General features: G+C 47.5%; 1 protein-coding gene across 2 annotated transcripts; it reads right to left on the reverse strand.

The window, feature by feature from the left end:
* Window positions 1-258: 258 nt before the first annotated feature.
* Window positions 259-6,288, reverse strand: LOC123143316 (protein NRT1/ PTR FAMILY 8.3). 2 transcript variants are annotated; one of them, XM_044562188.1, is made up of 3 exons: window positions 6,017-6,288; window positions 2,087-2,351; window positions 259-1,987 (listed from the first exon to the last, which is right to left on the reverse strand). In XM_044562188.1, the coding sequence occupies exons 1-3, from the start codon at window positions 6,122-6,124 to the stop codon at window positions 417-419; spliced, it is 1,944 nt and encodes a 647-aa protein (XP_044418123.1). In that variant the 5' UTR covers window positions 6,125-6,288; the 3' UTR covers window positions 259-416. The 2 variants fall into 2 exon arrangements, with proteins under 2 accessions (XP_044418123.1, XP_044418122.1); XM_044562187.1 differs by lacking the exon at window positions 6,017-6,288 and adding an exon at window positions 3,157-3,486.
* Window positions 6,289-11,554: the final 5,266 nt, after the last annotated feature.

An 11,554-nucleotide genomic window follows, 5' to 3' on the forward strand; every position in this document is an offset into this window, starting at 1 on the left:
TTCCAACTTCATTAAAATTCGCTCGGTAACCACCCGGTATTTTCCGGTTACCGTCCAGAATCCAAAACCTTGGTCCAATGCATGGCGTGGTGAACTTTTTCATGGGACAGAACTAGAACAATTCGATGCAAGAGATTAAAAAAGAAAAAGGAAACAAAGTCTGAACTCTGAAGTTACTTCAGTTTCGAAGGATATACTTTTGCATTGGGTATTTGTTTTACTTGGATTTTGAGCAGCGCCTAGATAGATACAAAGTCATCCTGAAAATGCCCTTGAGCTTATATATGTTTCCTGTATATGTACATGATGCTTGGATTTGGATACACCCAATAATATATACTCGCCATTGTGCGGTGTGTGTAATAAAATACTCAAGTATATCAAGGACCAAAAAGCAGAGCAAACAAACAGAGAGATCACGAGAGGACCGTCTTGAGCTTGTAGTTCCTGGCAAAGGCGCTGTACACGAAGAAGTTGATCATGGAGATGGCGGCCATTATCCAGAAGAAGTAGTCGAGGTGGCCCTGGTTGAGGTCGTCGGCGATCCACCCTGGGCTGTCCGCCGTCGCCGTGAGGAGCTCAATGACGGCGTATATGAAGGAGCTGAGGTAGCTGCCGAGCGCGATGGTGAGCAGCGCCAGCGAGGTGCACATGCTCTTCATGGTGTCCGGCGCCTCGTTGTAGAAGAACTCCAGCTGCGCGATGTAGCAGAAGACCTCCCCGCCGGCGAGGAAGAAGTACTGCGGCAGCTGCCACGCGATGCTCATCTGCTCGCCGCGCGCCGCGCTGGCGAGGCGGGACGTCTCCACGACCGCCGCGATGGCCATGGAGATCGCCATGAGGACGCGGCCCGCGCCCATCCGCTGCAGCTGCGACGGCTCCCCGCCCGAGGAGATGGAGAACCTGCTCAGCGCGGGCACGATGACCCAGCCGTAGAGGAGCACCCAGGTGAGCACGCAGAGCACCTCAAAGGAGAGCAGCGACGCCGCCGGTATGGAGAGGGACAGCACGTTGATGTCCATGGCGCTGCCCTGCTGGATGAAGGTGGTGTTCATCTGGGAGTAGGCCACGGAGACGATGATGCTGGTCGTCCAGACGGGCAGGAGCCGGAGCAGGATCTTGAGCTCCTCGACCTGCGTGACGGTGCAGAGCTTCCAGGACGAGCCCGGCTCGCCGTCGATCCTGTCGGCCAGGTCCAGCTCCGAGTAAACGGCCGCCTTGTCGAAGAAGCTGAACTCGGCGGTGTGCGCAATCCTGGGCTCGTCGTCCTTGTCGCTGGCCTCGTGGAGGAGGCCGGCGTCAGAGGGCGGGCAGAGGCTGACCTTCCTGCAGGCGGCGACGACGACCTGGCAGAGGCTCTTGAGCGGCGAGCCGGTGGGCATGGTGCGCTTGTACATGGGCGTGGCGAGCAGGAATGCGGCGTAGGCGGCGGCGATGCAGGCGGTGGCGATCCCGAAGCCGAGCGCCCAGCTGACGTTCTGCTGGATGTAGACGATGAGGAGGCCGGAGACGATGGGCCCGAAGTCGACGCAGAGGTAGAAGAGGCTGAAGAAGGCCGCCTTGCCCTCCCGGTCTGCCACGACGGCATCGTCGAACTGCTCCGCGCCGAAGGGGAGCAGCGAGGACCGCACGCCGCCGCTCCCGATGGCCACCAGGTAGAGCCCCACGAACGCCAGCGTCTTGGCGCTGAAGAAGCCGGTCGCGCCGGCGACGGCGCCGCCGGCCGCGGCGACGGGGAGGAAGGCCGAGGAGGTGACGAGGATCATGCCGAGCAGGTAGAAGGCGAGGGAGACGAGGATGGTGTTGTAGTTGCCCCAGTAGGTGTCGGCGACGACGGCGCCGAAGATGGGCGTCAGGTAGCTGGTGCCGATCCAGGTGGTGACGCTGGAGGCGCTCGCGAGGTTGCTGCCGTGCAGCACCGTCTCCAGGTACACCACCAGGTTCGTGGAGATGCCGTTGAACGCCGTGCTCTCCAGGCACTCGAACCCTGCACCACCGCCATTGTCAAGCACGTTAGTGATCATCATTCATCCTTCAGATTTCTCAAGAGAGACATGGACATGGAGGCATAGAGGCTGGAGCTTACCTAGCACTACGAATGGCGCCTTGCTGCTGGGTCTGTTGTGGTCGTCGAGAAGCGGCGGTAGCGGGGCCTCCTCTTGGATCGTGGGCGAGGGAATGGCGAGCAGGGTCTCGTGTTCATTGATCCTCGGGGAAGGCAGGACCCTGGGCCTGGGGGAGGCCAAGTAGGAGAAGGAAGGGGACGCCGAGAAGGAGGGCGACGCCGAGAAGGAGGGGGAGGCGAGGCCGCTCTTGGATCGTTTGAACGACGGAGACGAACGGTAGGTGAGCTGCCCATGATTCCAATCCAAGAAGAAACAGAGTGAGAAAGCCGAATCCAATGAACAGCAGAGGAATAACAGTAGTAGGAGTATGACACTGAATAACAAATTGCACAACTTGTAAATTACTGTACTAGCCGGCAGAAATGAACGAATCTCTGAACATATATTTTTTATGTGGACCACGTGTTATTAACTGGGAAGATCATAATTTTAATTTTAATAGGCAGTACGATGATGAAAGCAGAGCCAAATTGCACAGTGTTAGCCGCCATGATGCGCATAGTTTAATTAACAGAGACAAACTGTAAAGCATGCGTACTTAGTTGTCAGCCTTTGGAGCGATGCACCGCTGGTTGTACTTGTTTTTGTGTTTGTTTTCTACCTGCTGCTACCCGTCCGATCCTACCTAGTAGTACCCAACATTGATGCCTCAATGCATCCACCAACCGATCGTGATGTGTATGCACATAGTCAATTAATCTTGATCGTGATTAGCTTTAGACTCAGTCCATGGTTGCTACATTTCAACAGCCCGTAAAAAATGCGTACTAATTAAGTTCCGACGCACGCCATTGACAGTCATGGATTGCTTGAACCAGTCGTACAAACTTATCCCCAATCTCAAGATGCTGATGAGTTGACCATCGACCGAATCGATCCATCCAAGCAATTAATCAATCAAGCTGATCAAAACGCCGCCGGCTGGTTCGTTCTAAAATCTAAATGCAAGCTAAGCAGAAGAAAGATCGATCGAGATGGACGATACGTTGCGGAGCTATAAAGCCGACGGCGGGAGGCGGAGCGTGCGTACCTGGCGCAGGAGCGGCGCGCGCACGGCGAAGCCTCGCTCCGGCTCCTCGCCGGCGTCGAGGACGACGTACGGCCGCGGCGACGGCACTTGGATGCTGTGCTTCTTCATCGTCGCTCTCTGCAGGTCGCGCCTGGTAGACTGTGGCGCCGGACTCCTCTTCTCTAGCTCCCCGCTCTCTCACGGAGACGCACAACAACCACGCTGGTTATATAGCGGGCGGGCGCGTCGTCGGTCGCGAGACCGGGCAAAAGCTAGCCCTCCATGGCGCGGGCAGCCAGCATGTGATGGATCGGGCAGGGCCAGGGGTAGGTGAGTCGATCGCCGTCTCGCCGGTAATAGACTAGTTCCACTGGGTCTGGGTGGCTAGCTAGTGGCGCCTAATTAATGGCGCCAGAACGCTTCAAACGCCACGGATTGTTACTATATACTCAAAAAATACTTACTACTACCAGTACTTGACCTTACCAGTTCAAAAATTAAAATGAGGACCATACGGTTCTGCGATCGTTTTCCTCGTGTAGCAAAACCTAGCCGCCGCCGTCAGCAGAGCCGCTCCTTCCTGCACTGTCTTCCAGCGGCTCTCTTCCGCCAACGACCTTTTGGTCGTCGGTAATGAGGGGGTCATCGGTAATGAGGGGGGTCGCCGGATCCCGCGCGTGTGGATCGTTTTAACTTTAGGTTTTTAGGACCCAAGAAGCTTAGGGTCTTGGATCGTTCGACGTCATGGCTACGGCGGCGGCAACGGCAATGCTGAATAAAGAAGCTTCAGATTCTTCTCCAGTGAGGTGATAGTCTCTATTGTCGGTGAAGGATCTCGGATCCAGCCTGTTCAAGCGGGGATGTTGTGGTGGCAGCATCCTTGTGGTGGACATGTGTCCTCGGGCTCCGCCGTTGCGACGGCGTCTGCTCTAACGTCAGCACGGAGTTTGGGAGGTAGTCGAGGAGCGCATGCAGATTGTGGTCTGCATCGATGACATTTGGAAGACAGAACGTGTGCTGGACTCGTGGTTCGTGTATGACAGGTATGGTTTCCTCCTCCGAATTATTAGTCATGTGGGGTGGGGGTGCCAGATCTGGAGTTCGAAGGCGTGTCCGGGATGTTGCCCAGATCTGATTCGTTCAGCGATAATGGTTTTGTCTTTGGCGAGCTGCCTTGGAGGTCCGCAAAGCTGCATATTAGCGATGGAGACGCATCGAGCTCGGGTAAGTGATCCGCCATTTTTTTTTCTTTCGGTGACCGCTATGGTGGTGTCGGAAGCAGGTGACGGGTATTGGTGTCAAGATCAGAGGCGTTCTGTTGCCTTTTCAGTTTTTCATGTCGGCCTTTATGTAACCTATACTTTAATCTTTATAATATGAATGAGACACATATTACCATAAAAAAAGGTTCAAAAATAAAAAGCAATCTTACACTACAGCTGTTTGCAAATATGTATTTTACTGCATGATGTTTGAGAAAGCATGCACGCGATTTTTCATACTCTCTATTTCGTAATGTTGTACATATAGATTTTTTGAAAAGTCAAGCATCACAAACTTTGATCAAATTTTTAGAGAAGAACATTTACATCTAGAATGCCAAATTTATCATTAGCTTCATTATAAGATGAACCTTCATACTTTATATATTTGGTATTGTAGACATATCAGGGAAGGTAGCACTGGATCCATGGGTTGGTGACGAGGCACTTCGGCTTGGTTTTCCTAGTCTATTTGCTATCTGCACTGACCCAAAGATTCCGGTTCCGTGGCCTCCTAGAATGGGCAGTGGAACATCTTGTTCCTCGCATATTTGGGCAGGAGGAAATTGTTGAGTGGGATAGATTGCGGGTAGCCCTCCCGCCGGTGTTGCCGGATTCTCCATACACCGTTTCCTGGAGTCTCTCACCTTCGGGTGAGTTATCCGTCAGTTCGACATATCATGCACTATGCCGTTCACCCACTATTTTGTGGATTTCCCCTCTGTGGAAGGCCCATTGCCTTTAGAGATCAAGATCTTTGTGTGACAACTACTATGTGACCGCCTACCCTCTGGGACCGAGGTGCTTGAGCTGCATGGCCCGGGTACTGGCTTGTGCTGCCTGCACGATGTCCCGGAAAGTGGGACCCACATCTTGTTCTCATGCATGGCGGTGCGGGCCCTCTGGAGTTTCATATGCGAGACACTAGGGCCCGACTGGGAGGCCCTGGACTTTGCGGAGTTCCTTGAGACCAGGCCTACCCAGATCGGCTGAAATCGCCGCCTATTCTGGCTAATCTTTGCGCCAATGCCGTGGACGTTATGAACCACTCGTAATAAAATGGTGACTAAGTAGGTCTTCTTGCGGCAAGCCTCTAACTCATTCTTCAATTCCTTACTTTCTTGTAGCATTGGCACCCGCTTTCTTGGCAGCGTGGTCGTGACCGGCTTGGGCTCATGACGGATGCGCTTCTAGCTACCGTGCACATTTATCCTTTTCGTAGGGCCACCTTCTCAACTGCCACTTGGTTTTTCTCTATATTTCTTTAATGTTTTTTGAGTGTGATTGTGTTGTTGCCCGAGCTATGTTATTTGCTATAACTCTTAAAAATTGGTTGCATGGATGTTTGCTTTATCTATAAAACCGGACGAAAGCCCATTTTAAAATGACTATACTCTGAAGTCTGAACACACATGCAAGCTAAGAAGAAGGGATTGACATGGAGGAGGATGAACTTGTTGGCGTGTGCTGGCTTGAATGTTCGCATTCATCGCTAGCTTCTTGTAGTTATCTTTCTGTCTTCTATAAAATTATGGTATGATGTTGGCGTACTCTCAGAAAAAACATGAAAAAGGATGATGGAGCTAGCTAGCCCACGGCGGGGGGCGTCGCGTACGTACCTGGCGAAGGAGCGGCGCACGCACGGCGACGCCTCCCTCCGGCTCCTCTCCGGCGTCGAGGAGGTGGTACGGCCGCGGCGACGGCACTTGGATGGTGTGCTTCTTCATCCTTGCTCTCTGCAGATCGAGCCTGATAGATTATATTGCCGCGCCTGCCTCTTCCTCTCACAGACAAACCCCAACAACCGCTCTGATTATGGTTATATAGCGGGCGGGGCGCGTCGTCGGTCGCGAGACCCGGCAAGCTAGCCTTCCATGGCGCGGGCAGCCAGCATGTGATGGATCCGGCAGGAGTAGGAGTAGGAGTAGGAGTAGGAGTAGGTGAGTCGCCGTCTCGCCGATAATATACTAGTGACACTGGTTCTTTGGTAGCTGGCTAGTGGCTCCTAATTAATGGCGCAAGAACGCTTCAAACAGCACACGGATTGTGTTGCTAAAGAAAAACTTACTACTAATACTCAATCCTATCGGTTCTCAAAAATAAAAACTCAATCTTACACAACAACAGCTGTTTCAAAATATTATAGTGTGATGTTTGAGAAAGTCGTGTAGTCGATTTTACTTATATTGTTGACCCCTAACCATATGAAGCTCGAGTCTCCCTGCAAATTGCAAAACGATCGAAGTTCTCTTCACACCGGCCGGTTAGGTAAAATTATTTTTTTTCCTTATGTTCGAGTTATTCCACTAGCCCTCCGGCCGCCCCTTCCGTCTGTTGATAATGAAACAACAACGTCCAAGACTTGCCTTTTTTTTAGCAGAAGCAAAGACTTGCCATCTTGATTAATCAAGAGGGCATGGTGTTGTGTGACGAACGTGGCTCGGTTATTTTATTTTTCCTCGTGCAGAGAGCATTTTTTCATGCCGGGATGCCCTCGAAACTGAACTTGATGCATGCATGGAGGGTCTCTCGTTAGCACTGCTTTGCACTGAGTTTCGGGTGCCTCTTGTTGGGCGTGGCATCTCCTGTACTCTTGCTCGACTTTTGAATTGGCGGCGTTATTGCAACTCTCTCATATGCCTTTTTTATTTGGACGCCTATCTTGTCCATCGAATGTGCATCCAAGGTTTGACAAAAAATTATTTGCGCAAAAACCTGCTCGCTAGTCGGCCCGGGCCTACCAGATCCCGGCATTCAAATTCCAAGCCCGAGCCCGACCCAAGTCCGAAAGTTACTCCTTCTCCAAGCCTATGCCCGTCCCAAACACAAGCCCGAAGCTCGAGGTCTGAAAATTACTCCTTTTCCAAGCCTGTCGGCCCGAACGCAAGCCCGAAGCCCAAAAGCCCGTCAAGTTTGTCACCTCCCCGTGTAAGCCCAACAGGAATGACACTTTTTTGTCACATTCCCGTGCAAGCCCGGCCCGAAGCCCGAAAGTCTGGCCTGAAATCATGAAAAACAGAAGCCCGAGCCTGGGCCGAACTACCTTCCAGGGTGGAAAATGTGGCCCGAGCCCAACCCAAATGCCAAGCCTGACCTGGCTTAGGGTTCTCGGGATGGGCTGTCCATGCCCATTCCAGTGTCACGTACAACCCCGAAGCCGAAATACCAAGCCCGCGCCTCGACTCGGATATCCAGAAAACTGCTCTAGTGGCGGAATTTTGTGAAGCAGTCGCCGGGGCGCTCATCCTGGTGCGGATGAAGATGCATCAGTCAGGCCGACTCGGCGCCAGCATGGAGCCAGTTTAGTTGGTGCAGCGAGCGAAATTGACAGCTCCGCTCGGTTCTTCCTCCAGCCAGCGACCAAGTGCGAGGGCCTGACAACGTCGAGATCAATGGTTTTGTATTTTAAGTATAAACAATCTTAATTTTCTTGCCGTTTGACGGTCGTAGTTGCGTTTTAAAGACCGACCGTGTCGTGTCATTAATTAAGAAATCACTTGTTAATCTGGAACACCAGTGCATCCTGCACATGCGTACATACACGCATGCTCGTCGTCGACGGTGACACCGTCGATTTGGTCGCCTCACGCCAAGCGGGAGGCAGCCGGGCATGTGTGCGCGGAGACGACTGGTTCGTGCGAGGATCGATACAAGTTTTATCCTGGAGTGTGGACCGTGGAGTTCCACTGCGTGAGCTTGTCGTTTTAGTCGGCACCCAGGGAACTAAGCATGGACCTACTGGTAACTTGTTTGTATGCCTCCCCGCCAAAGAAAAGAAATGCCCTATAGTCTAAAACAAACAGGGACTGGCTACTTGAGTATTGGGGCAGTCGATTGACCCAAACCCTGTTTCAGTCAATTACGCAGCGTCTGCACAAGCCCACAGCTGGACCATGAACTCGGCTGCTCCAGTCCGGTACGACAGTGTAGTATATTTGCCAAGCCTTTGTAGATGACCAATGAATAGACTAAAAAAAAAAGATGACCAATGAATAGCACTCTCACACATATTTGCATGCAATGGTCAGTGGTTATATGTCCAGTCTCACACATGTATATTTATTTTTATACATGTGCAATCTCACCGATGAATAGCACTCTCACACATATTTATTTTTACACATACACATATGTGGAAAATGTATTATTACTATGCAAAAATGAGCATAACATAGTGAGATTTCCGCAAAAAAGTGTTTTATAAAAAGTAATTGATTAGGGACATCAGCATTATCCTTACAAAAGAAAACTACAAATGAAATAAAAAACTTAGAAAATGAAGTTTTCTATAGAAGAACGAATTCGTGGCATTGCTATAATCCTTTCAAAAAAACAGAACAAAATCAAAATAATGAAATTTTATAGGAAAGTACAAAACACTTTAACAAAAAGAAGCTGAAAAGAAAAAACTTTCAAAACTTGCGCACAATTTGCACCGAGACTGCACTTTTTGAAATAGGCAAAGATAATAAGCATATAATAGTGCATTTTCGCATTCTACTATAATTTACATAAAGTGTAACTGAAACAATCCATTTTTTAAGAAGAAAGAAAATAATAAAAAAACTTGCCCACAGCTTTGCACTCAAATTGCATTTTATCGTAATATGCAAAAATAATCATATAATCATGAAATTTGGGCACACATTATATACTATTTGTATGTATATAATTACACTCAACCAAAAACCAACAAAAACAAAAAAATAACCAATAAAGGAAAGAAAAAAACTTTCAAAATGTGCACACAATTTGCACTGATATTGCACTTTTTGAAATATGCAAAGAATAAGCATATAATAGTGCATCTTTCGCATTCTACTATAATTTACACATAGTGTAACTGAAATAATTCATTTCCTTTAAGAAGAAATAAAATAATATAAAAAAAACTTGCGCACAACTATGCATCGACATTGCACTTTATCGTAATATGCAAAAATAATCATATAATCATCAAATTTTGGCACATATTATATAGTATTTATATGTATATAATTACATTCAGCCAGAAACCCACAAAAAAATAACCAATAACGGAAAGAAAAAAATAAAAAGAAAAATGCATAGAGACAGAAAATAAAAATAGAAACTAAAAAAATTAGAAATTTGCACACATTTTACGCAGAAATTGCACTTTTTTATAATATACAAGAATATGTATATAATAGTAGAATTCTCACAAAAAAGAAAGTTTCGTAAGAAGGAATGAATTAGTGACATTGGTATTACCATTAAAAAAAGAAAAATAAAACAAACAGTAAATCAAAAACAAAATAATGAAGTTTTGTAAGAAAAAAATGAATTAGTGGTTTTGGTATTACCTTCAAAAAAATGAAATAACTACTACAACAAAATCAAAATAATGAAGATTTCTGTAAGAATGAGTTAGTTGCATTGATATTACCCTTTAAGAAGAAAGAAATTAGAGAATAATCAAACAATAACAAAATTCACACACAATATATACAAACAATTGGGCTTTCAATAATATGCAAGAATATGCATATGGTAGTGAAATTTTCACAGAAAATACAATTGTAATGAAACCGTACTATTTTAATTGTATGTAAGAAATAAACACATAATAGTGTGTTTTTCACAGAATTACAATTTATACACATATTATAAATTACTTACGTGTACATATTTTGCATTCACCCAACATCCAGAATATAACCATAAATACCGACAAAAAAACATAAGCAAATACGCACATAAACAGCCTAATAAGAAAACATGTAATGGGCTTCAGCCCAACAAGAACAGCCCAACAAGAAATCAACTGACCCAAAATAGGGGTCAATCGTCCAGCCCAATACAGGACAACACACACAACAGGAAAAAAACAACTAGGACGCTTCTTGGAGCAGCAATCAACGGTTAAACAAATCAATTGACCCAAAATGTAAAAGTCAATCAGCTGACATGTAGCGAAAGTGAAACAAAAATGCTGTTTGTATACATACATTACTAAATCTAACTAAGGTCCTCTTGGAGTACAGGGGAAACCCTAAGGTCCGATTCCTTGGATCCGATGGGACGGCATCACGTCGTCTTTCTCCTTCATGAAGGCACTATTTTGCTCACTTGCAGCGTCCATCAGTATTGGCTTTTAGCGATGTTGGATGTCATGTTGGTTCAGCCCGCCTCTGTACGTAGTTTTGGGCTTGGTAGATTTCGCTGTGGTGTTACCTCCGTTAGGGCCGAGAATCCCTTGTTCCTCTGCTCCGAACACCATGTTCACGCTTTCTTGCATCTGTGTCATGTGTTGTACCCTCGTTTGTACTCGTTCTTATTCTCTCTAACAATGAAATGATACGCAAAGCTTGCGTTCGTGAAAAGAAGTCTAACTAACACTAGTAGAAAAAGGGCCATTTGTCCCGGTTCGTAAGGCCCATTTGTCCCGGTTGTGGAACCGGGACTAAAGGGTCGGTACTAAAGCCCTATACCTTTAGTCCCGGTTCTTACACCAACCGGAACAGATGGGCCTCCACGTGGCCGCTGCGGCGAGCCCAGGCAGGTGGTCCTTTGGTCCCGGTTGGTGGCACCAACCGGGACCAAAAGGCATCCACGCGTTAGCAGCTGGCAGGAGCTGAGGTTTTTTTTTGAAAGGGGGTGGTTTAGGGGGTTTTGGGAGTTAATTTAGGGTGTTAGCTAGCTAATAGAGAGAAGTGTCCTCTCTTATCTCCGTGCTTGGTTTATCAATGCTACTGCTATGCCTAAACATGGCTTAGATTGAAGTGAAGGCAACATGTGGTGCATGTCGAAAGTAATACTAATCCTAACTTGATCAAGTTTGGATTAGTACTACTTTTGACATGCACCACATGCATGTTGCCTTCACTTCAATCCAATCCATGTTCATTTCACCCACTGATATATAATAACTCTTCATGCTCGCATCATGCATCATCATAATAACAAGTCCTACTAATTATCATCATACAACTTCTACTCGTTATTAATAACAAGTCATACGATCATCATCCTCATAGTCATCGAACCAACCCTACTTAATTATTTTTAGCACATGATCATCAGTATTATGTAGGACCTAAATACCCTCTTTAAGGTAAAATAGCATAAAACAATATAGACCCTGACTCTCCATTATGGAGAATGGAGATCATCCTGTCTCCAATTCTTGCGCTTCG

The sequence above is a fragment of the Triticum aestivum genome, chromosome 6D (assembly GCF_018294505.1).
Source record: "Triticum aestivum cultivar Chinese Spring chromosome 6D, IWGSC CS RefSeq v2.1, whole genome shotgun sequence".
NCBI lineage: Eukaryota > Viridiplantae > Streptophyta > Magnoliopsida > Poales > Poaceae > Triticum > Triticum aestivum.